General features: G+C 60.8%; 1 protein-coding gene across 1 annotated transcript in view; it reads right to left on the bottom strand.

Moving 5' to 3' along the window:
• Window positions 1-4794: 4794 nt before the first annotated feature.
• Window positions 4795-27537, bottom strand: part of Crispld2 (cysteine rich secretory protein LCCL domain containing 2) — a 48974-nt gene continuing 26231 nt past the window's right edge. The window contains exons 7-15 of the mRNA XM_076837750.2: window positions 27302-27445; window positions 25918-25978; window positions 22994-23060; window positions 22395-22525; window positions 21836-21879; window positions 20386-20458; window positions 17828-17903; window positions 14390-14523; window positions 4795-4915 (exon numbers count right to left, since the gene is read on the bottom strand). Of these exons, the coding sequence (XP_076693865.2) occupies window positions 4861-4915; window positions 14390-14523; window positions 17828-17903; window positions 20386-20458; window positions 21836-21879; window positions 22395-22525; window positions 22994-23060; window positions 25918-25978; window positions 27302-27445 (785 nt within the window). The 3' untranslated portion in view covers window positions 4795-4860. The remainder of the gene's footprint in view (window positions 4916-14389; window positions 14524-17827; window positions 17904-20385; window positions 20459-21835; window positions 21880-22394; window positions 22526-22993; window positions 23061-25917; window positions 25979-27301; window positions 27446-27537) is intronic.

The raw sequence follows: 27537 nt of genomic DNA, 5'->3' as shown, positions 1-27537 counted from the left end.
TCCCTGGTTGGTGCCACAGGGGGTTGGCTAAGTGTCCGTCAGAGCCCGTGGTCCCAAGGACCGGGTCACAGCAGTGAGGATGCGGAGGAGAGGTCATGGCCTAGGGTGAGGGTGAGCGTCCCCCAGAGGCCTACATGTGGGGGCTCGTCCCCAGCCGAGGCTCCACTCAGGTGGTGGGGACCTCAGCAGGTGGGGCCTGGGGAAGGGAGCCAGGCCATCAGGGCTGTTCCCGGAAGGGGTCACTGGGGCCCCAGCCCTTCCTCTCTGGTTTGTTTCCCACCTCCATGAGTCCCAGCCTCCTGTGTCCTCCAACATGACGCTCTGCCTCACCACGGGCCGAGCAACGGGACCAACCAACGTGGCCTGAAACCTCCAAAAATCTGAGCCAAAATGAACTTTTCGTCTTCATGAGTGGATTATCTCAGGTCCCTTGTCACAGTGGTGCAAAACTGATGGACACTTAGAAACCGAGGCACCCTTGGGCCAGCCCTGCCCACAGCCCTGGCTGCCCCCTGGGCCGGATGGCAGGCCGACTCCACGTGGTCCAGCCAGGTGACAGATAGCATAGGGGCTGTAGCAGCGGCCACTGCCATGGAACAGGACTTGGGTTTGGACCCAGCCCACCCAGTTTCCTGCTGAAGCAGAACCACAGCGAGTCTCAAACGCAGACTCGCCTGGTCCAAGAGGCCCCTGAGCATCACCCGCACCTGCGGACTGAGGGCCGCAGTCGCTGCCTCCCGCTCCACAGGGACATCATTGTGGGGAGGGACCTGAGCTGGTTATTGGTGGGGTCCTTAAGAATTTGCTGCCACTGCTCAAGAGAAAGGGCCACCAGACCCTGGAGGACCCAGAGACAGAATCAGCTGACGGGCCTCAATACTGAGGGTGTTGGGAGGTATCTTCCAAAGAGGTCGTTTTAAAAAACTGGAAATGTTATGGAGAAAATGGACCAAACGGGAATCCTGGAGCGCAGAGAGGGACGGAGGGAGGGATGGAGTTCAGCAGCCGCCTCTGGCCCCTCACCAGGTGCCCCTTCCCAATTGGCTGGAGATGCAGCGTGGGGCAGAGCCTGGAGACTGGGGCTCGACACTGCCCTGCACTGCCCGGACCCCACGGCACTGCCCCGTGTTTCCCCAACCCCATGGTGGCTGCTGTCACCTGCCGACAGTGCGCTCCTAACTGCCACTTTGACACACACTTGAATTTGCCTCCGGGAAACAGCAAGTCACCAAAAGACGTGAGATGTCACACTCAGTGCCAGGTGGTGGCACCTGGCATAGGTGAACTCCTTTTCCTGCTTTCCTGAGTCAGGCTGTGGGGACACTGCTGAGGCTGGTGACAGGGGGTGGGGGATGTCTTCAGAGCTTGGCTCTCCCTGGTGTGGCGGACTGAAGGCAGGCCAGTAGGTGCCAGCGAGGTGCCGTGCCCCTGGAGCCGGCTGGGCATGAGGGCCATGAGCCTGGTTTGGGTGAGGACGCTGCCAGTCCACTTGGCCGCGGTGAAGGGAAGAGGAATGTTACTGATATTCCACAACCCAGGCCCTTGGCCACCAAATGTGTTTTAAGAGCCCGAGACTTCTGAAGCCTCCGAGGCAGTCCAGGGAGGCCTGGGGCAGGGGAGGGAGGGCGGACATTCAAAACCCAACAACCACCCAGGAAGGGGCGGGTCTGGGAGCCCTCCGCAGCCTGAGGGCGTGGGGGCTTGTCCCCAGAGGGACGACACCATGGTGCCTGAGAATCTGCACCTGTGGCCAGGCCCAGGGAGGCTGGCTGGGGCCACAGGAGACCTCTGCAGGGCTGAGCCGGCCGTCCTCTGCAGACCGGGCTCTGGCCTGTGAGAAGAGCGTGGTCCCAGTGCCGGGCCTTGCACACATGGCTCCGCTCCTGGCGCCCTCCTGCAGGGACCCTCCACCCCAGGAGGAGCTCTCCCCAAAGGCACCCCTGCTGGTAAGAGGCAGAGGTGACCAGGGACGCCCAGGCCTGGCTCCCTGTCCCTGAGTCACCTTGGAGGCCCTCTGCTGGTGGCTGTTGCCCAGGTGCGGTGGGACTCAGCCCTAAGAGGAGTTCCGCCACCTCCTCCTGGACACCTGGACAGCTCTCAGGGCTGAAGGTCCTGGGGTCCTGGGGCAGGACGCCCCTCCCAGAGGCAGGAGGCAGGCGGGGGCCGTTTCTGGGCTGTGAAGAAGGTCTCTGTCTTGGGCCAATCATGTCCTTTCCAAACGTCCCCTAGGGAGCCCCGGACCCCAAGGTGACCGCATCTGGACTGGGCCTTTAAGGAGCCGTTAAGGTTAAATGGGTCATAGGGTGGGAAAAGAGAGGAGACCCCGGGCGTGGGCACTGAGGAAAGGCCTCGGAGGACAGAGAAGGTGGCCACCTGCCAACCCAGGCCTGGTGACACCATGACCTTCGGCCTCCAGGACGGTGAGGACGAACTGTGGTGTTCAAGTCCCCCCAGGCGGTGGGATGTGGTGAGATGGAGACCACAGGAACTGGGACCGGTCCACCGGGACCTGGGGCTGCAGACCGGCACCTCCCGGAGCCTCCGGGAAGCAGCTGCAGGCCCTGCCCAGAGTCTGCACTTTGGCAAACCGCAGTCCAGAGGGCTCCCGGCCGGGCTTGGGGACACAAGAGCAGCTGGGCACAGCCCCCAGGAACTGGCGCACCTGGACCGCGGAGGGCTGCAGGGGTCGCGGATGTCTATTGCTCAGACTCGTCCCTAAAGTGGGACACAGACGGCTTAGAAATCAAACCAGTTTTATTGAAATAACAGCAACAACACTGTGGCCCGTGTTCACGCAAAGCACAGAAAACATTCACAATAAACTTTTGTACACAGGAAGTAGTAAAATACATCGTTTTTCATAGAAAAAAGCACACACGTCAACTGCGGGCTGCGTGAGCCTACAGAAAATAGGGGACCCGCTGCCCTCGGAGCACAGGGGGCGAGAGTCTGAAGCAAGTGCAGACGTTGGTGGGGCAGGAGGCCCAGCGATGCCCTGGCTGGGCACCGTCTCCCGGGCACGGCTGTGCTGAAGGCACTGGGCACTGCTGACCGCAGGTAGAAGTGGTCCCCGATCACAGGGGCTTATCCTTTGTGTCTTATTCCCATTTTCTGGGGAAAAAATGGTTCCAGTTTCAAAATGGTCCTGGGGAAGAAGACGGCCAGGCGTGGCCCTGGGAGGACACTCTGGTTGGAGGCTGGCCAGGAGGCAGGAGGGGGCCCAGGGCTGTGGGGCCAATCACACTGGAAGCCTCCACTCCCCAGAAGCAAACCACCGGGTCCCCCGGGAGTGTCCACTGATTCCAAGACCCAGCAAGCGATCCAACTGTCCCTGCAGCGGTGACCTCGCCACAGCCAGCAGGCAGGATGCACCTTGCATCACGAGGTCCCCAGGTGCCAGGTGGGATCGAGACTTACTACCCAACAGGCTGACAACCCCCTCCCTGCGCCACGTGGGGCGGAAGGGTTCGCACCCACAAGGGCAGAGGGAGACACGGGCCAGGTGCCGCGCGTCAGGCCACGAGTGCGACTTCTTCGCAGGCCCCCGAAGGTGTCCTAATCCTTTCACCTTCAGTTTCCGCGCTAATTAGGAAACAGGAAAGGCGCCCGGGGTCCCCAGGCAGAGCTATTTTATTTTTAAACGTTCTGCTCGTCACTTTGCCTAGCACGTATTTTGATGGAGAGCAGAGTCAAATTTGCAACCAGGGCTCACAAAAGTGAGGTGCCGGCGGCCTGCTGCCGGGGGTGAGATTTCACCTTCTGCTGAGAAACGGATTTTCGGGGATTTCGTTTCACCGAGGGTTGCTGGTCTGGTTTAGGAAGACCTTTTACAAGTGATGGACGCCCACGCACCACACGCCCGGGAGCCTGGGGACCTCTGGCAGGACGCGCCCCACAAAAACAGGAAAGGAGGCACCTCTGGGCCCTGCCGTCCCTCTGCTGTCCACGGCAGGACGGGGTCGTGGCCACAAGCAGAGCCGCTAACCTCGGTGAGGAATGTGCCCGGGAATCCGTTCCTCCCGCTGCTGACCTAATTTTTAATAGGTCAGTGAAGATGGCGGCTGGCACGTCGCACGGTCATTTAAGAAGTGGCACCCAGCCTGGAGTTCAGACAAGTGGCCCCGCGGGTCTGCCTGCCAGCGGGAGCCCCGAGGCCAGCCAGGGGCGGCGGAGGCCGGGCAGAGGGGAGGGGAGGGTCCTGGTCATCAGTCCTCAACGAGACCAAAGGTCACAGCGGGAAACAGACGGGCCACAGGGACGAAGCAGTGAGGACACAGACCTCTGGGCCCGAGGTCTAAGGCACCAGCTCTGCTGAGCTCTCAGCCCCCAGGACTGCGGGCCGCGGGCGCCTCCAGGGCCAGCGGTAGGCTCCCGCCTGCCCAGCGCACTTGTCTGACCAGCAAACACTAAGCCCACTTTCCTCCACGTTAGGGACGGACTGTGCTTTTTCATTTTTAAATAACTACTTTATACCCCGTTTCCCAGACTCCCTGCGCCTGCTCCCTGACCGCCCCACGCCCCCCACCTCCGTCTCCAGCTCTGGACCCTCCGTCTCTCTAGAGCTCAGGGTCCTCCCCTCCACCCACAAAGGAACCGTGGCCAGAGCACCTTGGCACTGTCCCCTGGACGGGGAGAGGCCCCAGGCCTGACTGCTGAGCAGACAGCCCCGGAGGCCTTGCTCCAAAGGAGGGGTCCCACGTCACCCTGGCCAAGGCCACGGAGGGCGTGGCCCTGAACGCCAGCCACAGAAGCTCCCTGACTCTCTGCACCCCCACCCCACCCGACCCCAAACGACAAAGTCAAAACCAAAGCAAAACCGCGAAGCCCTGCTGCTGACGCCCGTGTCCCGGTGGTGAGCGGTCACTGCCTGACGGCAAAGATCCGGAAGGCCTTCCCGTCCCCGGGCGAGCTCAGGCTGAAAGAGAAGGGAGAGGGTGTTACTGAGGGAGCGGGCGGCAGGAGAGCCATGGAGAGCAGCCCCACAGAGGGGCGAGTGACGAGGGACACTCCCGCCGCCCGCCCGGATGAGTCAGGGACCTGGCAGGCCCCCGCTTCCGGTGCACATGAGCCCAGTCTGAATCTAGGTCAGGGCTGGTAAGTGCTTCAGCCCAACTCGGGATCCTTCTGCCACACCTTCCACCAGATCACGGCCACCTGAAGGACAGGCTCTTAGGATGGTACGAGAAGGCACAGGCTCTGGAACAGGCTCCCGCGAGGGCCTCAGCCTAGTGCACCTCCTTCCCCTGGGTAGGCTGTCCCAGGTCCCTGCACTCCAAGGAGGAGACCCGGGCACCAAGAAACCATGCGGCCAGGCCAGGTCACACGGCCAGGCCAAGGTCACACGGCAGAGTCGCACCCTGCAGCCAGCCCAACCTCCTCACCAGCTTATGGAAGTCTAAGCTGCTGTGACGGGTGCGAGTCACCAGTCTCCAAAGGCCTAACAGGGTCGTGCACTCCTCTGACGGTCAAGTCAGACCGTTTCAGTCACCCCAGAGCCTGAGCGCCTGTCCCACCACGCCCGCTGCCCCCACGTGACTGTTCTGCTGGGTCGTTAATGGAGCCACACAGGGGTCCTTTGGCCTCTGCTTCTTTCTCACAGCGTGACGCTCCTGGGCTGCTCCACGCTGCAGCAGGACCAGAACCCCCTCCTTTTCATGGCCAAGGAGTACTCCATCAGGGTGGGCCACAGCTCATGGCCCGTTCCTCAGCTGGTGGGCGTTTGGATTTTTTTGTTTGTTTGTTTTCTGTGCCAGAGATTGAACCAGGGGTGCGTTATGCAGACATGCTCAGTGGAGCCACAACTCCAGCTGCTGTTATTCTTTATTTAGAGACAGGGTCTCACTAAGCTTCTTAGGGCCTCACTAAATTGCTGAGGCTGGCTTTGAACTTGCAATCCTCCTGCCTCAGCCTCCTGAGGCACTGGGATGACAGGTGTGGCCAGTGCCTCAGTGACAGGCGTGGCTGGACATTGAATTTGTTCCACTTTCCGGCTGCTATGAAGAGTGTGTGGGAAACGTGTGTGTGAGCTTCTAGGTGGACGGCTGTCCTCCTCTCTCCAGGACACACTGACGCCAAGTGCACAGTCGGCGTTTTACAAATCTGAGTGGCACGTGAAGCAGCTGAACCAGGTGCATCCCCACCCCGCTGGCTGCTGTCTATCTCGTGGCTATCATGCCGGTGGCTGTGCGGTGGCCTCTTGGTGGCTTGGATTTGCATTTTCCTAACCACATTTCCAGGTGCTTATCAGCCACCATGTGCCTCCCCTGGCAAAACCTCTGTTCAGCGGTTTCTTGTTCTTCCTGGGGAGTTGTTAGATCTCACACACAGGCACATGTGCACACACACACACGCACACGCACACACGCACACGCCCATGGAAGACCCTCATCAGACACAACTGGTGAGAACGTCCCCTCCGTGTCCTGCCTGTGGAGCTCCTGGTGCCTGTTTAAGAGGTGCAGGGCCTCACCCGTGCTGAGGTCCACTCTGTCAACCTTTGTTGACCTTTGAACCTGTAGATGAAGCACTTGGCACTGGACCTCAGAGGTCACTGCCTGTTTCAAGACCACGGGGATGTGGGCTCACTTTCTCCTAAGAGTCTTCCAGCCCCTGCCGTGGCCCTTCCCTGGATCCATTTTGAGTTGGTTTTCACGGTGGGAAGTGGGTCTGGCTTCGTGGTTCTGCTGGACAGTGCAGCTGGGAGCCCTTCCTAATCACGATTATGATGGAGCAGAAGCTGGGCGCGGTGGTGCAGCCTGTAATCCCAGCAGCTTGGGAGGCTGAGGCAGGAGGATCGAGTTCAAAGCCAGCCTCAGCAAAAAGCCAGGCGCTCAGCGACTCAGTGAGACCCTGTGTCTAAATAAAATACAGAAGAGGGCTGGGGTGTGGCTCAGTGGTCGGGGCCCTGGGTTCAATCCCTGGTACCCGTCCCCAAAAAAAGATGGAGCAGAATCGTCCTGCCAGCACCTTCTCCTGTGTGAACAGACCCTGCTGTGCATTGCTCTGGTTTTAGAGGGACAAAGGCGACCCCTCCTTGTCCCCAGAGGCCTCTGATGGACACAGTTACGTTCTCCTCACCTTCTCCCAGGATCCTGCGTGCCTGCCACTAGCCACAAGCCACACAGAAACCCTGTTGTGCGCTGGCTCGTGCCGCCTCCTTGCGCGTGGAGACCCTCCCCAGGCTGCTGGCTCTGGGGCGCTCGGCCTGGACCCTGTCAGCGGGTGTTTAGTTCTTGCTCATCACTTGGCAGACCAGGCCTCCTGACCAGGTGCTTTCCTATCTGTACGCGTGTCCAAGGACAAGCTCCTAGCAGAGGCCGGCTGGGTCAGCGCAGGGGGACCCTTGTGACCTGCACAGCTGCCAAACCGCTCCCCACAGAGGCCACAGGGCTGACAGCTCCCGGGCGGGCATGTGAGGCGCCTCTTCAGCCTGTGGGTGTGCCAGCCCAGGACACTGCCCAGCTCTGTCCTCTGCCCGTCCAAGGTCAGGAAGGGCATCCAGTTTGGACCTGCACTTTGCCTGGTAGTAACTGAATCTGAGCAGGAGATGAGCGCCAGCCCGACTCATGAGCACTGCCCCCTTCAGGGCCGACTGGCCTCAGCTGCTGGACTCCACAGTGTTCAGGGCTCGGGGAAGCCTTGGGGAGACGGGTCCTGGGGGAGACGGGTCCTGGGGGAGACGGGTCCTGGGGGAGACGGGTCCTGGGGGTCCAGTGCTGGAGCGCCTGGCTGGTTTTCTGCCTCCCCCGGGCAGCTTCTGGCTCTTGGCTACCCTGGGACTGAACCTTGAAAACGTGGGTCAGATGGCCGTGCTCGGCAGGAGGGCCAAGAGCCCAGACGCAGCAGGACGTGCAGCCACGGGGCCTCCGGGGCCCGCAGCTCCCCTGGGCAGGGGGGTGGCAGCCTCGGGCAGGGGCTGGGGCCCAGGCTGCCCTGCGGGCTCTTGGGAATCCCAGATTTCACAGCCTTCCTCAGGTTCTGGGGCTTCTCGGTCCAAAAGGGTCCAGGAGAACTACCAGAGCCACGAGCTGCCCAGCTGCACCGCCTCAGGTGGACCCCGCAGGGAAAACTGCCAGGGTCAGGTCCTCCCGACTCGTGGGCCGGGGGTCATGGGAACAGGCGGCTCTTGCCAGCGCCCTGAGCCACCCTGACGAGGGGCCACGCAGGCGCCGTCCGGATGAGCGGCTGCCAGCCCAGGCCTGTCCACCCTGGAGGAGGAGTAGGGGGCAGTGTGCCGCCACCCCTGCCAACCAGGGCTGTCTGCGCAGGGTCTGTCCGCTCCACTGCCCCGGTGAGGAATCCCTGGCCTGGGCAGCAGGAGGAAGCCCTGGGCCCGCTGTCCAGGCCCACTCCTGTGAGGCTCCGGGGATGGCCGCCAGCGTGATGGCTTGCTGGTCTGGTAAATCACAACCCTGCAGCCTGCCCGCCAAGTCTGGCCACCCCGATGTTTGGGGCTGCCTTCCAGCGCCCGCCCGGCATGTCTGGGGGAAGGGAAACGGCCACAGCCCCTTTTCACGTGAGGAGACTGAATGACTTTCTTAGGAGCCACCAATAGTTTTTGACACAGGAGTTAAAATCCCTTCCCTTCAACCGGTTCTGAACTCAGCAACTTCCCACCATTTACCAGCGTTTACTGAGAACCTACTATGGGCCAGGTGCTGAGCTCGGTGCTGGGGAAGTGGGGTCGACAGGACTGATGGGTTCTTGCTTCATGGAGCCCACAGTCTGGGGAGGGGAGAAAAGCAGTAAATACAGGTAAGAAATAATTCCAGAGAGAGGTGACCCTGGGGGGCTAACGGCACAGATCAGCTCAGGGAGGAGGGCGACTTCAGTAGGAAGACGCGGTCAGGAGGGAGCTTCCCAGGACGGTGACATTGGGGTTCAGAGCCACAGGACCAGGGGATTTAGCCACAAGCCCATACAGGAGTTGAGGGGGCCCAGAATTGGATTACAGCAGATGCAAAGGCCCGGGGGCAGGAATGGTTCACTGTGTTACCAGAGTAAAGGGAGGGCCAGCTGGAAGAGCAGAGACCGGGCAGCCCTGAGATGTGGGCAGGGCCGGGGCAGCTGGGACCTCATGTGGCAGGGGTGGGCTTCGTTCCCATGCAGTGGAAAGCCACTGAGGAGCGGTCACGCTGCAGAGGTGCACGCGACATCAGGAGGCGCTTGGAGGCCGTGGTCATTCTGTGGTGGGGAGTCTGCCAGGAGAGCGCAGGAAGTGCTGGCGCTTGTGCAAAGATGTTCTTTCCGGTTTGTTCATCACAACAAAGAAGGACAGAAACCACCACGTCACCACGTCGGTGAGCAAGGACACCCCGAGTGGTTTGTGCGCGGGTCGCCGTGTCACCGAGGAGACCGCAGGACAGGGCACCGGGCTTGGAAAGCCACCTTCGCTCTCAGCGGCCACACCAAGGGCGTGACCCCTTCCTGGAATAAGTCTTGTATGTGAACAAAACATCACACGGTCTCGGTGGCTGTGCTGGGTGCGGGCTGTCGGTCCCGTCTCAGGAGTGGCGGGGGAGGAGGATGAGGGTCGTGAAGGCCAGGGCCAGGAGTGGACGCCAGGGGCCCTGTGAGAGAGCGGCCTGGACACTGGCTTCCTGCCCCCAGCGTTCTGGATCCTAACCAGGGAAGAGCTGGCCACGGGGGACCCATGACATAGAGGAGGACAGCAGGCACAGAGTGGCGCAGCCCGTGAAGGACGGGTCAGGAGTGTCAAAAGGACAGCAGAAGGGGCACACCTGGCCTCCTAGAGGGCAAAGTCCCTCTCATTCTTAAGGAACAGGCCGGACATGTCCACACATGCCCTCCGCTCACACACCGTGCGTGCGCACGTGGACTCTTTCTTTAAAGTATCCCAGCCTCGTCTCCGAGAGCCTCGGACCTCTGCTGAGGGAGGAGCAAATCGGCGGGACAGGCACGACCCCGCTGGCGGGGCCTGGTGCTCCCTCGTCTGGAGCCTCAGCTTCCTGTCTGTAAACATTCACGAGGTGCTCCCTCCTCGGGACGTGAGCAGAGCCAGCTCTCCAGAGGCAGCGGGTCAGCGACTGGCACGCAGCAGGTGCTCAGCAGCCAAGAGCCACAGAGTCCCACGTCCCTGGGCCTGTGCTGTCCAGGTGAGGACAAGCCCGCCCATGGCGGGCCCCCACGAATGATCCTGCGAACCCCGGGCCCAGGGCTGCCCTGACGCGCAGGCTGTTTAGAAGGAAGGAAGTTCAGCACCAGGGGCCTCACCCCAGCTCTGTTTTGGTTTTTATGTGTGCACTGCTCCAAACGCTGAGGGCAAGCTATGAATGTGCAGTAGACGGACAGGGCACTGCGGGGCCTTCAGGGGACCCTGGGTTTCTGTTCCCTAGCCTGACTGTTTAAATAACAGCACACATTTCCTTTACAACAAAAAACTTTTTGTAGTTGTAAATGGACAGAATGGCTTTATCTTATTTGTTTATCTTACGTGCTGCTGAGGATGGGACCCAGCGCCTCACCCATGCCAGGCTAGTGCTCTGCCACTGGGCTGCAGCCCAGCCCTACGACAAGCATTTTTTAAAGACAGAAGCACCTGCAGCAGCATCCAGTGCATCCTGGCTCCTCCTGGGGAGGGTCTGAGCGGACGGAGGGAGCAGGGCATGCTGGGTAAGAGCCCGGCAGCCCTGGGCAGCCTGGGTCAGGCCCAGCTCTGCCTTTGCTGGCTGCGTGACCTTGGGCAAGTTGCTTAACCACTTTTCTCCCCTTTTCTTTCTTTTTTGGGGGATGTGGGTCCGGGGATTGAACTCAGGGGCACTTGACCACTGAGCCACATCCCAGCCCTATTTGTAGTTTATTTAGAGACCGGGTCTCACTGACTGGCTTAGCCCCTCGCTGGTTCTCAGGCTGGCTTTGAACTCGAGATCCTCCTGCTTCAGCCTCCTGAATCCCTGGGATTCGGTGTGCACCACCAACCACCTGCCCCGGCTTCCCTTTCCTTTGTAATAAGATGTGGACAGTGGCAGCCCCGCCCACGGGGCCCCCGGGGATCAGATGTGCAGGAGGGAGGGAGGACCCCAGCCTGGCCCTGCCTGGCACCGGAGCCCTGGGCCCATCAGACCTGGAAATAGTGGCTCGGTGGCTTTTGCTTCTCAAATTCCTAGAAACAGATTTGAGTCGCCCAACCTTTGAGATACCCAGAGCCAGGCTGTCCGCCGGTCATGGGTGGCTGCTGGACTAAGTGGCAGGTTTGCGCTACGAGGTGGGCACAGACCAGGTCTCCGACATCTGAACAGAGGATGCAGGTCTCTTTCTGTTTTTTTGGAGGTGCTGGGGACTGAACCCAGGGCCTCTCAAGGCAAGCACTGAGCTATGTCCCCAGCCCCAAGATGCAGGTTTCTTGTTGGTGACTTTTCTACTGGTTACATATCAAAACGAGAAGGTGACGGACAGATGGAGTAACTAAAATGTGCCCGCGCTCTTCTCTCTGTCACCTCCCACAGGGTCACCGGAAACTTTAGAATCCAGTGTGTGGCTCACAGTTCACGTCTGCTGGCCCTGCACAGTGGACACCAGCCCTTGGAAGACAGGCACTTCTGTCCCTTCTGTTCCCTCTTGTGTCCCCCGGGCACAGAGGGGCTCCCCACTATGTTGCGTGAGCTCACTAGTCAGACAGAGCCCAGCCCACACACCTGGGCACACTGGTTAGGTTTTTAAAGACCGCGTGACCAAGGACGCCGTCACTGTTGATGCGTTTCCCAATCTCCCTTGAAATCTGTCTTTAAAAATGGTCCTGGTCTAGAGAAGCCCTGGGAGATGTGCATGGGGAAGGCCAGCTTCTCCCAGGAGACAGGGCCGAGCAGGGTCCAGAGCCACGGGCCCCCAACCCCCTTGCTCCTGCTCCCGGCCCTGGGTAGGAGAGAAGGGGGTTCCCTGCTGGGCCTTTCACAACCCCCGGAAGCCCTCGTCTCAAGAAGGCCATTGTGAAAGCAGAGCCGCCCCTGAGCCAGCAGCCTCGGCCGGGAGCCGGGTTCCTCTCCGGAGCACCTGGGTTTGGGGGCTGACTAAAGGGTTATGTAAATTTAAGATGCCATTTGTCACACAGCGGTCACAGTACATCCTATGTGCGCATCTCCCTTGGGACCTTGTGAGATCCTGACAGGGTCTCAGCAGCCGCTGGGGACAAAGCCACCCTCTGGCTCCAAAATAGCTTCCCATGTTCCCAGGTGGGGATGGGCTGGGGAGGCCCCGGGCCCCACGGCCCTGCAGGGCAGGGGGCCGGGGCTCCATCTACACAGGGGGGTCGGGCATGGCCACAGAGGCATCTCTGCAGACCCTCCACTGGGGCCTCGTCACCCAGGACCCCTAGACAGTGGGCTGAACCCTGTTGGGATCTCAGCTCCCCCAGCACCCCTCCCTGACGGTGACCCTGGGCCTGGGGACAGGGGTTTTGACTTCTATATTGCCCGTCCCTCACTAGACACAAGCCCCACGAGGGCAGAGATCTGGCTAAAGGGCTCCCTGTGTCCCCTCCGATCCTCAGGTAAGGACCAGGCTCAGGGGGACCTGCTCAAGGGCAGCCCGCTGACAAACAGCAGAGCAGGGCCCCAAAAGCCACTGGGTGCCACATGCCTGTAGCCTGGCACGCATGTGGCGCGAGCGCTTGTCCCTCCTGGGCTCCGGGTTCCTTGGGTCCGTCCTGGTAGCTGCGGGTGCTCCAGGACGTAAATGGATGACCTTTTTTTTGCAGTACTGAGCTTGAACCCAGGAGGGTCTTCTCAGAGCCATAGCCCAGCTCTCCCCTTCCAAAAAGATGATCTATTTGGAGATGGGGTCTCACTAAGCTGCCCGGCTGGCCTGGAGCTCAAGATCCCCCTCCCTCGGCCTCCGAGTAGCTGGGACAGGCGGTGGCCGCACCCAGGCGATGGAGGAGTCCTGGGGGAAACACAGACCCCCGCCCTTCCTGGCATTTGTGGGTAACTGCTCCAGGACCTCTGAGGACACCTGACCCGAGTTGCTCAAGTCCCTCACGAGCGTCCAGGTGTCCCCGACCTCCACGTGTACAGAAATGGCCGCCGCACGGCACTGCTCAGAGAAAACCCCAGGGAAGAGTTCGAGCATGGTCAGTAGGAACATTTCTGCCCCGTGGCTGGCGGGATCGGTGGACGTGGAACCCGTGGGGACGGGGCTGTGAGCCTGCTGACTATATGCCAGGCACACGGTCCCCTCCCGCGCTCCACACCCCGAATGGGCAGCCCGCCGGGCCACCTCCAGGCAGGTCATCAGGAACGTGCTCGGTGACAAGTTCCCTGCTGATGTGAGGTGGGTGGCCTGCGGACCCCTGGAGACCTGCAGCATTGCCCCCTGTGGGGACAGCACCACACCTCTCCCTTTACGGGCGAGCACACGGGCACGGGAAAGGCAGGCATTAACCGCCACGGTTCCAGCCCAGGGACGGAGGACGCAGGCGGGGAGGAGGCAGCAGCCCCACGGGTGGAGCCTGCGCCGTGACTCAAGCTCGTCCTGTGGCAGCCTCGGGCCCCTCCTGGGGGGACCTAGAGACTGGCAGAGACCCTGGGGGGCCTCAGGGGGCACCCAGTGTCAGGCGGAGGGCCTTGCTCTCTGGGACCACGGCCCCCCCCTGTGCCCCCAGCCCCACCCGCGGCCCTTGCAGCCCAGGGGAGGAGCCGCAATGTGCGCAGGTCCCAGGGGCAGCGGGAACAAGCCCAGCCACCCGACTCAGGAAGGCTGTTTGCTCTTAACTGGGACACAAAGCACTCCGCAAACGGGCGTCCGGGGACTTGTCTCCAGCGTGGCCAGGAAATTCCACCTAATCAGCTGCCTCATTTCCCTCCCACTGGCTCGGTGGAATTTCCCTTCATTAGGCTTCGCCCCAGCCGGGCCGGGAAGGCGGAGCCGTGGACCCAGCGAGTCACCGCCTGCACCCACGGGCGGAAATTCAGAACGCTCGTTCCCAGAGCCCTTCTCTCCTCCAGCCCTCGACAGGCCCCGGCTCAATGGGTCCAGCCAACAGAGGAGGTCAGGACCGCCCAGAGAAATCAGGGGGCTTGCTCAGAGCTGGGGCGCAACAAGCGTCACCCGAGCTTCTAAAACCCTGTGTGACCGAGTCGTGTGCGGGTTTCCATGACTGACCCCGTCTGTCTAGGGGAAAGACGCACGCGGCGCGCCCAGTTCCCACAGTGGCCCTGGGGACAGTGCTGATCAGGGCTGTGCTTTCCCGCAGGCTTATCTGATGTTTCTGCAGATTCTAGATATTCTGCAAGAACACAGCTGGGAACAGAAAGATAGTTCCTGAACGATGAAGGGAGGGGAGGGGGCCCGGCTCAGCCTGCGGCCCTGTGGAATTGGCGCCTCCGCCCACGCGCTGCTGCAAGATGGCCCCTGGCACTGGCCCCGGCCGGCCTACCTCTCAGACTGTACCCCGTTCCTGAGCGAGCCCACGTAGGCCTTCTTCTTGTCCACAGGCATCACGTCCACGTACCCGCCGCTCTCGTCCCCGATGACGCCGGCGTGCACAGCTGTCCTGCAGATGCTGGACTTCTGCAAGTACAGGGCCGAGGGTCAGGGCCGAGGTGGCGCGTCGAGCACCTGCCGATGGGGCTGATGTGGCAGGGGGTACCCGGCGCAGCCCGGCCCCTCGGGTCTCTGTGGAGAGACCCGGCCTCATCCGCTCATCTGAGTGACGGGCTGGGGCTTGGCGCAGCAAGGCCAGGGCTGACCCCAGAGCCACAAGTGACTTTCTGAGCCCGGCATGGGGAGGGCAGGGGGGTCAGCAGGGAACAAATGAAGACCCCACCTCAGGGAGCTGGGGGAGGCGGAGTGGGTCCAGGAGCAAGAGCATCTCAGCCCCAGAGGCTGAGACTCTTGGCTGGGTGGAGGCCGTCCTGAGCTGTCCTCAGGGAGACCCAGGACATCTGCCCAGAGCCCCCAGGAGGCCCAGCAGGCTCCAGCCGAGTGTGGGTGGAGGTGGCCTTTGAAAGCAGGCAAGGCCCCTGCTCAGGGCTCACGCTCCTGGCAGATCTGCCCTCAGGGGCCAGCAACTTAGCAGCAGCCCCAGAGAGATCCGAGACCGGCTTGCAGGGACTGGGATGTGGGCAGAGGTCCCTTCCCTTCCTGCCCGTCTTCCCGCCACCAGCCTCTCCCCCTCCAGGCATCTGCAGAGAGAAGGCTCCGCTCCCTCCTCCGGGCCTGACGCACACGAGCACCTGAACACTCACTGACCTCCCCACGACCCCCTGGCCCCCCACGCCACAGCTGAGCGCCCAGTGACCTGCGTCCACCCAGAGCCTCTTCCCTCCAGGGGGCAGGCCAGCACGGAAGCCCTGGGGGCCTGCCCTGAGCGTCTCCAGCCCTGGCACAGTGAGCCGGGGGCCCCAGGAGGCAGCTCTTATCATCACGGGTCCTTCTTGATGGACGGGCAGCCCCAGAGCCAGGGAGCTGAAGGCCAGACCCAAGTCACTCGGCTGGCAGTGGCAGAGCCAGAGACCATATTGCCCTCCACAGGGTGGCCACATGACCAGGAAGACCAGGGCTAAAGGCAGGTGTCTCCTGAGGTGGCACTAGTGAGACAGACACGGGACCCAAAGTCAAGGACCACTCCAGATAGCCACCCAAGGCTCCAGGGTGGGAATCTGCCTCAGGGACTCTCGAATGTGGTTCCCAGCCAGCAGCAGCCACGCCAGCTGGGACACCTTAGCAACGAGTCTCTGCCCCAACCCCTCCCCCCGCCCGCGGCCCACGAGGCGAATGGCTGCAGGGGGCCGGGGACCTGTCCGAGCAGCGCCCGGGGCTCTGAGGCAGTTAGGGTGGGCACTTCCCAGGCAGCGGGCAGGGAGGACCCAGGGAAACGGAGGTCCAGGAAGCCTCGCCCAGCATCCCACCCCGGGGAGCGTCTGCCAGGCCGGCCACTCGGCCTGGACCCAGGCTCCGCTCGCTGGGCCACGCCCGGTCGCCTCTGCCGCAGCTCGACCCAAGGCCAGGGGCAGCGCTTCAGGGGAACGGGCAGGAGTGTGGGCACTGCTAGGCCCTGGCAGGGCTGGGGCTGGCGCTCCCAAAATAAATCTCTTAGCTAAACAGACGTTTCCAGAAGCCATCATTTCCCAGAACCCAGCGTGACCTAGAAACTGAGGCCAGAAGCGAGCCGCTGCCACCGAGGCCGCTCGCCACCTCTGCCTCCTGACCTTCTTTCTGCCCGACTTTCCTTCCGTTAAGACTCTGAGCCCCTCCATTTATTATGCCTTCAACAAGCCGAGCCATCGCGGGACCGGCCCCGTCAGGAGCCTGAGTGTCAAAGCTCCAACCCGAGGGGACAAGTCAGTTCCAGGGGACACTTGGGTTCCAGCCACACGCCCGTCCCCCGCGTGACCGGGTGCTGGTGAGCTCAGCGGGTGGAGCAGCCTGGGCCACGTGCTCACTGTCACCTGGGGAAGGTGACCTGAGCTGTTTCCCCCTCTGTAGAATGGGGACAAGGACACCTGCACAGGGTGTTTTAAGGAGCCTAAGGCCGCAGGTGTTGGATACAAAGCAGCTTCACGTCACGGCCGCCCGCTGGCTGGGCATCTCTCCCTCGTCTTTGCTGCACACGTTTAGCTGTTTGTTGTTTGCTGTGTACAGATTCCATCTTGTCACTGCACTCTGTCACCACACAGGAGTTGCGTTGTCCCATTTGCTATATATGAGTTTAAGCCCACTGAGCCGGCTGGGGACGGGGACCAGCTTTGCCCATCCATCTACTTTAAATATCTTAAATCACCATCTTTCTCTCTTTTAAAAATATTTTTAGTTGTAGAGGGGCACAGACGTTTATTTACTTGTTTCTTATTTATTCATTTAGTTTCCCTGACGGCTGGGGACGGAACCCAGCGCCTCACACCCACGAGCGAGCAGCGGCCACGCAGCCCGGCCCGGCCCTCTCCGCCTCCTGACCAGAGCTTGGTCCAAGCACTTAGTTTAACAATTGCCACAGGAACTCGTTCCCTCCCAGGAAGCCTGACTTTTAGAACTCAATCTTAGCCGAACAGCTTTCAAGAAGGAAAAAAGCTGATTTAAAGAGGAAAGAGAAACGAGGAGGCAGAAAGCTTAGTCATGAAGGTCGCCTTGACCTCGCAGAGCTGAGTGACTTCACGCTGACAGGAATCGGGGACAATTGAAGGCAGATGGAGGCAAAGATGGGGGGGGGTGCCCACAAAAACATCAGGGAACACCGAGGGACGTCAGCTGGACACCAGCATCTGGGCCAGTCCCGGGGCTGAGGTCTGGAGGTTCCTGGACTAGACCACCCAGCTCTGGCCCACTCCACAGAGAGGGCAACTACTTGGCAAGGTCACACAGCCTGTCCACAAGAGAGCTGGGACCATGTCACAACCAGCCCTGGGCACCGGGGAGCAGCCAAGCCCTAGAGGATTCACTGAGAGAAGTCAGGACAGAGCCTCCTTGTTGGAGTCGGGAGGGAGGCCGGAAGGAGCCTCCGGTGCAGGAACAGGGGTCACCGCGAGCAGTGGGGTGGGGTCGTGTGTCTGGCTCTGAGCTAAGGGTGTGCAGAGCCAGAAGGAAATGCAGCGAGGGTGGAGAGATCACGGGACGTCGGGGACATGGGGCACGTGAGACCAGAAACCCTGAAACCCTGAAACCCGCCCCGCGGGGCGGTGAGGCCTGCGTGCCCTTCCGCGCCTCAGGACGGGGTGGGGACACCTCCGTGGATGCAGAGACACGACGATGCTCAGAGAAGTGACAGTCCAGATTTCCCGACAGGCTCTGGAGTGAGCTGCCAGGTTCTGGGTCCAGGCCTGGGACCCTGAGGTCATAGCAGGTCCCAAGAGGCCACAGAGGAGGCCAGAGTACTCACATCTGCGTAGATGTTGCTGCCAACCACGGGGGCCCAGTAGGACGGCTCGTCCCTACAGCGCGCAGGACAGCGGACTCTGGAAAAGAAGCGGCATTTGTGGGAGGGAACAATCAGCAGAAGGTGGAATCCCCTGAACTTGCTCTTTGTTTGCATTTCCAGACTCCAGTTTGGGAGCGCAAGGGACCCGCCCGCCATCTCGCTCTTTAGGAAAGACAAGGCCTCTCCCAGGCAGCGGGTGCTGATAACCTGGGGGGTCAGTTGCCACAGGCCGGCTCATGACAGGGGTTGAAGGGCTGGACTCCTGGTGGTCCCAGAGCTTCCAACCAGGCAACCGCATGAGCCTGACTGAAGGAGAGGTCTTTAGTGTTTATCCGGAACACTCTGCCGCAGGCTGGAGCCCAGGGACCAAGAAACCAAGATGGCGTCCAAGAGCCAGCTGGCCCCAAGGTGGCAGGATTCTTGAAGGGAAGAAGGCCAGGCAGAGGACCACAGAGGTCTTGAGGAAGCAGGGAAGGGGCGGGCAGGGAGAGAGTGGGCACTTGAAAAAAAAAAATGTCGCCCCATTCGGTCTATGAGTTTAGGTCCACTGGGTCAGCTGGTGACGTGGACGCTGCTGCTCTTTTTATTTGTATTTGGGTGAAACAGCTTTGCCCAGTAAAGTGTCAGCTGGACACCAGCATCTGAGCCAGTCACGGGGCCGAGACCTGGAGGTTCCTGGACTAGACCACCCCAGCTCCGGCCCACTCCACAGAGAGGGCAACCACTTGGCAAGGTCACACAGCCTGTCCACAAGAGAGCTGGGACCATGTCACAACCGGCCCTGGGCACCGGGGCTATTCAGGTCTATTTTTAAATCATTTTAAAGTCACCATCTCTGTCTCTCTTTTTTTTTAAATATTTTTTTTGGTTGTAGACGGACATAATACTTCTATTTCTTCTCCCACTCCTCCTGGAACGGCAGGCTGAGACTCACATTTTGGATGCTCTCACTCTACCAAGATCTTGTTAGTGTTTGTATTTTTCTGAAATTATTTCCTTCTTCTTCTCTTTAATATTCTACTAAATCTACTAACAGGCATTTTAGGGGCTGGGAACTTGGCACAGTGGAAGAGCGTGTGCCCAGCACGTGCGAGGCCCTGGTTTAATCAACACAATAAAGGCATTGTGTTCACGTACCACTAAAAAATAAATATTAAAAAAAATTTAAAAAAACCAAAAGGCACTTTAACATTGAGGGGGACCAACGAGGAGGTGGGGGACTGAGAGCCAGGGAGAGGCTCCCAGGGAGGATCCCAGGCCCCACGGGCCTCTCCTGGACAGGCACCTGCTCAGATCTCTACCTATTGTCCCTTCCAGAACCCACGTGTCCCCGGGTCCAATGAGGGCTCCCGGGCCACTCCTCACAGGCCACCAGGGGGCCTGTCTTGTCCCCTGTGCTGGGGACTCCCACTGTGTTCAGCTGTCACAGCTGTCACAGAGCTGTGGCTCTGACGGGGCAGGTGCACTCTGCTCTACCTCCCGAAGGCCGTGCAGTGGCCGCAGGACCAGCGGGCTGGTCCAGGAAGCTTGAGCCTGGCTAAGGAGGCCTCGGAGTCCACCAAGGAGCAGGTTTTCCACATCTCTCCTCCAAGGGGCTCGACAGGAACGTGGGACAGACGTGGCCAGGACACCCCCCGCTTCAGGAGAGAGGGTGTCACCCTCCGAGGACCAGCCTTCCCAGAGGACCTGCTCCTCCAGCAGGCAAGGTGGCCCTTGAGCCAATGGAACCCAAACTGAGATGGTGGCAGAGGGGACGGGCGGCTGCAGGGTGTGGGTGGGCGCTGGAGGAGGCCGCTGCATCCCTCACCTCGTACTGGTGGCTGTGCCCCACACGTCCCTCAGACACACCAGGTGGTCAACTTACACTGGCCAGTTTCACTGAGGCCTTTAATAAAAGTCATTTTTAAAAAGCTACTTCTAGACTAGGGTCCTAATTAGAATAAGAGGGACTCCACGTTTATACAAACATGTCAAAATACACTACTGTCAGGCGTGACCAGAGGACAGATTTTTAAAAATGAAAAAAAAAAAAAAAAAAAAAAAAAGCTACTTCTACTTCTAGAATAATCTGCCCAAACTAGACCAGGCCAAGAACAAAGAACGCTAAGATAACCAAAGGGGACAGAGGACAAGCAGCTTCCAGGGTTTCTGCACTGACCTAAGAGAGAATGGCAAGTGGTGCTGGAGGGAGATGGTCATTTACCCAGGAACAGGATTCCCTCCCTGAGTCAGTGTCATCCTGAGGGGACACTTCCACGTTCCTGTCTAGGGCACCATAGCAAGGATCCAGGGCTTTGGGTGGCCTGGACAGGAAGCTTAGCAGCATCCCCACCGAGAGTGGTGGCTCAGGGCAAGGGCTGGAGGACAATGACAGCACCCATTCTGGGCACGACCGCCTGGCGTCTTCCTCAACCCCGGGAGACGAAGCCAGATGCCAGCGAGGCCCCAGAGAAGGGCCTGAGCCCCGAGCCCCTGCCCACCACCCCCCGCCCCCCCATGGTGGTCACCCCGGGCCTCACCTCGGGCAGTGGGAGGCCGGCTTTTCAAACGGGCAGAGCTGAGCCACGGTGGTGTAGCAGTCCACGTCCTGCACTGAGGGGCAGAGGGGAAGGTCAGGCCCCACGGGGGGTGGGCAGTGCTCTCCCCTTCAGGCCACCTCTTGTGAGAGGGCAGCTCTGACACCAGCCTCCTGGGGTCCCTCCCCAGGCCAGGGCTGGACAACCTCTTTCTTCAAGGCTCAGAGCGTGGACATTTTTGCTGTGGCCTAATGTCACATCAAGACCGCTGGATGCTGCTGGAGCAGCAGGTCCCCGTTGGTGACGTGTGAGTGGGGGGCCTGGCCGGGGGCCAAGGAGGCTCCATCCACAATGAGGAGGCAGACAGACCCGGCCCACAGGCCAGTTTGCCAGCCCGGCCCCGTCTGTCATTTGGACGGGTCACGGGTTTCTGCAGCTGCCCAACAAAGGAACTGGCTCCGCACCCCAGGGACTTCTATTCCGCGGGATGCTGGGGCACGGGGTGGGGTGGGAACATTAAAATTGGGTTTAGAAGACTATTTACAGGCATGGAAATGCATTCCCGAGCCACAATTATTAAAGGAAAAAAATCAATTTGTAAGCTAATCCCTTTTAAATTTTAAAAGTTACCGCTTAAAAGTATACGCTTTTGAAATACAGGAAAAATAAACTAGGACATCACCCAAGGATGTGGTTACCACTAACCAGTAGAATTTAGGTCAAGTTAGCGTTTCAAAAACATTTTAAAGGCTCCACGGTATCTTTAATTAGGTGGATACACAAACATCGTTTCTGTCGTAAGGAAAGCTCTGTGACAACGTTTTTATAAGGGCAACTAACAATTCTTGCCTCTGGGGCAAATGACTAGAGTTGCTTTCCCAAAGGACGAGAGGGGTGAGCAAGTCCAGGGAGGGCGCTGGACGGAGCCCCGCTGCCTGACGCGAGCAGCCCAGGCAGGCCCACTGGGACAACCCTCGATCACCCGCTCCATCACCGGCTGGAGCCACCTCCCACGTTACCAAAGGAAGCCCCAGGGCAAGACGAGCTATCTGCAGGGGTGGCAAGTCTCCCTCCCTGTCCAGGCAGGCCTACTGACCATTACGCTCGGCTTCCTGCTGAGTCCCCGTGGAGGCTCAGAATCCTTCTCAACACAGGGCTCCAGGGGGCCACTGCCCTCCCATTAGTAACTGCAGCCCCAGGCACCAGCACCCCTGTGACATTCAACAGGACAGCCCGGACCTGCTTCTGACCCTGCCGTCAGTTTCGAGTCCAGTTATGTTGAGAAGCCAATCAAAGAAAGGACCTCTCAGGAGCCTCTGGAAACCACCCTCCTGACAGTGGGACAAAGGTGCTGGCGGGCGTGACGGAGGAGAGGGCAGTGACCCCAGGAATAAAGCTGGCAGGGGAGCGGACGTCACCCACGTGCAGTTCCCCCTAAGTGACCGCGGCTCACCTCTCACTTTGGACACCATGAATGAGCTGGAGGGCTTGTATTTGCTGGAAGAGAGAACGTCAGGTCAGGGAGCGGAACACGCCCCGGGGCCCATCCGCCCAGCTCAGCCTTCCCAAGTTCTGGAGCAGGGCCGCTTAACCTGTCTGTACCAAGACTCCTCTGGAAACCCAGTGAGACCTACAGACTCTCAGACAACGGTTTTAAGATGAGAGGATACATTCCAAACACCCCAAAGAAGTTGGCTGTTATTATGCGATGACTGAATACTGTGCTTCTTGGTTAATGCCCAGCCGAGCGGGGTCAGGGATGGGCCCTCTGGTGCCCGTCATCCCAGGGTGACCACTAGTGGGACAGGGCTTCAGACATCTGCAGCGACTGGTTCTACCAGCAGGGACGTCACCTCCCAGGGGTGCTGCATGGAGGCTGTGCCCAACATCAGGAAGGACACACTCCACTGCGCGGCGGGTGGCAGGCCTGCCCAGCCCAGGCAGCAGCCAGAGGCACCCTCGGAACAGGAAAGACTGTTTTAAGGAGCCCCGGGCACAGACACAACAGTTACCTCAACGACTCCACGCCGTGTCTCTGAGACTTGACGAAGAAGGGCACCTGCCCGTTCCTGGTGATGTCCACCAGGCCTCCTTTGTCGTCGAGGACTCCGGAGTGGAGGGCGGCCCGGCATATGCTGGACGACTGGAGGGGGGCGGGGAGGAGGCCACAAGGACAGCCTGAATCAATCTTTGTTAGAAATACCCAAGAGGTTTGTCCTTAAACCCCTGAAAGCCAAAACGCCAGGCCAAGGCTCTCTCCACCCCTGACCGTCCCCTCCCCATAACCTGGTCTTTGTTCCTGGGCTTGCTTATCTGGAAGAACCCATGCGAGTCGCTTTACCAGCTCAGGACGGTGACAAGAGCCCTTTCTCCCCACTCAGCGGAGCATGCTAAGTCTGGGTCTGACGCGGAGACAGGCCCCGCGAGGACCAGCCCCCGTCCCCACGGGTGGCTCTGACAGGCTGGGAGCCCCCGAGCCCTGATCAGTTCCAGACCCTCCAGGGGTGACCCAGGGGTGGAAAGGGAGCCCTCTGCTGTGAAGCCACCGCCTCTTTAAAAACACGCGGCAGCGTCCAGCCGAACCGCCCACAGCCACACTGACCACACTTACACTTTCATAGAACACGGACCCGAAGACCTTCGCCTTGTGGCTCAGGCAGCCTCCTGGGCACTGGTACCTGAAGACAGAAATGGCGATCAGAGGGCGCCTCGCCCATGGGGCTGCCGGCCACCTGAGTGCGCTTCCTTCCAGAGCTCCATTATCACATCTAGAGAAGCGTCTCCCAGGGAGACTCCGCGGCTCCCACGGTTCACCAGGGCCCGGGTGGGCTCACCGTCACACACTGGGGTCTTGATGACAATCACACACTTAGGGGGACGCGTCACAGGAGAAGCCCCGACTGTCCCCAAGGACGTGCAGGTGATGAGGGCCGTTTTCTGGCTGCCACTCACCAGGGCACTTGGTCAGGGGAACCTCAGAGAAGCTGCTCTGTTCGTGACCCCCAGACCCGCCAAGAGACTCCCGGGCGTGGGGCCACGCCTGTGATCCCAGCACCCCAGAGGCTGAGGCAGGGGCGTGGCCGGCTTGGGGCCAGCCTGGGCAACTTAAGGAGACCCTGTCTCAGAAAAAGCAGAGAGGGGGCCCAGGACGTGTAGCTCAGCGCTGGACCCTGCCTGGCCCGGGGAGGCCTGGGTCCTTCCTGGGACCACACAAGCACAGCACGCCTCCACGTCCACTCCACGGGCCCCAGAATTTCCCTCCAAGTCCACATCCCAAGCAACAAGTCACACGGTCAGCCCCACACCCAGGCCAGCTGTCACCATGGAGACGGGGAGGAGCCACAGGTGACCTGAAAGGGCCCAACATGGTTTGTGTAGCCGAACGCCAGCGTGTCCTGCAGCCACTCAGAAGGAAGTGCTCGAGGGATATTTCTGGACTTTGGAAAATTCTGAGGGTCCATGGGATGCAGCCGCTCCTGCTGACCACGTGCTGCCGGGAAGCTGCATGGAAAGTCCTGCTGGGCTCCGGCTGCCCTGCCCTCAGCACAGAGAGGTGGACGGAGCCTGACAAACACCTGGGCCGGGGAGACTTCTGGTTTCTCACACACGTCGGCTGTGTGACCTCTGGCCTGTCTGCAGCTGGGCAGTGCTCGTTAACCAACAGCCCAACCACCTGCAACTCGGGCACCTGCTGGAGGAGTGTCCAGCCTTGACCGGCTGAACAGACACAGCGGATAGAGGGAGCGCCACAGACACGGAGAAGCCTCGAGTGGCCTTAGGTTCTGTGAAGCCACCCCATTCCAACCGCACCGCACCCCTGCTGCGTTAGGAGTCTGCCAAGTCACGTTCCAGCTAAGTGACCAGGCCTCCCGATTGCCCAGGACTGCAGGGTCTCCCAGGACCTTTCCTACTAAAACCAGGAAAAGTCCCTGGCAAACTGGGGCCCGCTGATCAGCTGCTCTGGGGCTCTGGGGCCAGGAACCCACTCATTTCCCAGGGGCGTGCTGGAGAGTGTCCCGGCGAAGGGCTCACTCTGCGGTGGGCATGAGGGTTACTCTGGTGTTCTCAAGTCCTCTCTGCTCGGCCCCCGCCCCAGCCTGGCACTTACCCCCTTTCGGCTAAGACAAGTGAACCTCTGCAGGCCCTAAGCGGCTTATCCGCGTGCAGCTGGAAGACCCTCCTGGTCCTGGCTCCATAGGGTCCGGGTTAGGGCGACCCACCAGGCTCTCGGGTTTGAGGACAATCGTGCCATTTAGGGTTCACAACACCAGCCGCAGGTCAGAATTTCCCAGGGAGCTAGGGAAATGCTCTGGGAACCCAAAGGCCCTTGAGAGGCTGAGCCCTCTCAGGCAAAGTCAGCTTCACGGGCAGCGGCCTCTGGGACGAGTCCCTTCTGAAAGTCCCCTGGGAGCTCCTGGTGGTGCGGGTGCCAGGTTCCTCTGGCAGGGACAGCTTGTTACATACTTCGACACTGAGAGCTGGCCCTAACACGGCTGGAAACCCGGGCACGGAGCACATTCGCCCCTCAGGGACCGCACAGGCTCACGCTGCCATCGCCCTCTTGAGAGGCACTTTACCTGCACACCGCCATCTGCTGTCCCCAGGCTGCATGGGGTCTCAGTTCATGGCCCCAGGAGGCAGCTCCTGGTGTGCAGGGTGTGAGCCCCCCATCCTGGACCCTCAAAGGGAGTAAACACCTGGGCGGGAGACCTAGCTCCGTCACCCCCATGTGCCATTCTCACCTGGGGGTGCTGTCACCCCTCAGGGACATTTGTAGTCCCTGGAGACATTTGGTGGTCTCCTCTTGGGCAGCTTGCTACTGGCACGTGCTGGGTAGAGGCCAGGGAACTGTCGGCCCCACCAGGAAGACCAAGCTGTCCCCAGTGCCAGGACAGCGCAGCCCGGGCCCTGCCTGGGTCAACAGAGGAGCAGCCCCAGGGGCCAAGCTCTCGGGCACTGAGGGAAGTCAGAGGAAAGGCGGGGTGCCATGGCCAGGGCACGCCTGACCCGGGCCTGCTCCTGGCTCGCTGGGCCCAGCCTTAGGGCTCTAGGGAATTGGGCTTGGGTGTGAGGTGTCCCCAGAGCTCCCGTGTCCATGCAGAGGTGGAAGGAGGGGAAATGGCAGGACTGAGAGCTGGGACCTGTCAGCCCACCCAGTGTGACTGGACTGTCTGGACGGTCACTGTCAGCAGGCAGGCGTGACTGAGAAGGTGGTCACTGGGGTGGGCCCTGGAGGGGAGAATCTGCCTGCAGCCTGTTCCCTTCCCTGCTTGCTGGCTGCCCGGGATGGACGGCACTCCTCCCCCATGCCCTGCCTCGGACCCCAAGCGATGGGGAGGCTGACCGTGCACTGACCCTCTGACACTGTGAGCCACAACCAACGGCTCCTCCTCTGAGCTGTTCTTGTCAGGCACGTGGTCACAGTGACTCCAAGTTGACCAACAGCCAGTGTCTACGAGTGTCCACGCACCCGGCCCAGGTGCAGTGAGCCCATCTGCGAGGACCAGGGGCTCGAGGGGCAGGTCAGCCACTCACCTGTTGCACGTAGACCCCTTGCACTTGTCCTTCATCTTGGTGTCACAGCGGATGACCTGGGCTAGGAGAGAAACGGGGAGGTGTCCATCACAGCAAGAAGCCAGGAGGGCGAGTGCGGGCTGGAAGGCCTCCCCGCAGGCCATTCCGGAAAATTCTGGAGCCAAGCCACACAAGAGAAGAGCAATGCCTGGCAGCTGTGACCTTCTGGGGGCTCGTCACTGTGGTGGGACCCTGGGTGTTGGTCACTCTCTGAGGTCCCAGTTCCACACGGGGATAATCATGGCACCCGCTTGAAAGGCCCTGTGAGCATTAAAGGGTGAGCAGTGTGGCCCAGAAGCAGCCTGGGACCACCGGTGCCCTGCAGCCCCGCCAGGTCCTGGCGGCAGGACCCACAAGGACAGGGTCCTTGTCCCAGCCCAGGTGCCGGACATGGCCGCCTCCCCACAGCCAAGTGAGCTGTGCCCAGAGCTCCCGTGGCCTGGTTTACAGGGACATGTCAGGGTCCAGAGTGGGGTGGCTGGAGAGGCCCTGGCCATATCATGACTCCATACGACTACAACTGCCACCACTTCAGAGGGACAAGGGACCAGCGTCCTGGTCAGAATGAGCTGCAGAACAGTCACTGCCGTGAGAGGCTTGAAGGCCGGGGAGGAGAGAAGGATGGACGGGGCCAGGAGGACAGAGGAGCTGAAAAGACGGGAAGGGTCTCCAGGGCCAGCAGGGTCAGGGGCTCTCACAGTGAGGCCAGCTTTGTGCTTCTTGGCCCTTGGGGGGAAACGAGCCTCAGCACTCACCCGGGCCATCCCGGCCGAGGAAGTGCCCGGCCCTCAGCCAGGCCGTCCCTGGGGGCCAAGCTCTAGCCAAGCCCAAAGCTCCGGGGTGCTCAGCCAGAGGTCAAGAGTGAGCGGGGGACACTGTGTGGGCTTCCTAGTCCTGGGAGAAGCACTTGGCCTCCCGCCCATCAGGGATCTGGGGGCGCTTCTTGGTGGTCTAGAGTAGAGACACTGGACGGTCCCATCAAAGCCAGTAACCCCCAGGACTGCCCAGCGCTGGGCATGGTCTCCCCACTCCACGGAGGAGCACAGAGCCAGAAAAAAGCAAGGGGTCACCTGGCCCAGAGCTGGAACCTGCAAAGGGGTGGCGGAAGGTGCCCGAGCCCCTGGACGCGGTGCCCGAGCCCCTGGACGTGGTACGTGCTGCATTCCCCTTGAGAGGCCAGCTGCCCCGGGAGGGACCTATCTCCTCCAGGTCTCCCAGGAAGGACCTGGGGAGCTGTCTACTCTGGCCAGCCGGGCACCCCTTCCTGCCCCCTGCCGTCCCCACCCAGCTCCCCTCAGGGCACCCAGGTGGCTTGGAGAGCAGGAGGCAGGGGACCAGGACTCACTCATGTACTTGACCGCGGGGGTTTTCTTGGGCTTCGTGGGTCTGACCACCCTCGGCTGGACCCAGACGTGCTTTTCGTCAGGGACGGGGGCCGTTTCCACCTCGTTCATCTCGTCCGTCTCGGGTTTCTGGACGTGGGTCTCCTCTTGGTGGTGGCGAGGGAGAGAGTACACACTGGGAGTCAGCAAGAGGACTTGGGGGGACAATTTGAAAACGGAACTTGTTGGGGGGTCAGTT

Source organism: Callospermophilus lateralis, chromosome 18, assembly GCF_048772815.1.
Source record: "Callospermophilus lateralis isolate mCalLat2 chromosome 18, mCalLat2.hap1, whole genome shotgun sequence".
NCBI classification, from domain to species: Eukaryota; Metazoa; Chordata; class Mammalia; order Rodentia; family Sciuridae; genus Callospermophilus; species Callospermophilus lateralis.
Note: the sequence above shows the minus strand (reverse complement) of the source record. Positions and strands in the feature narration are given on the sequence as shown.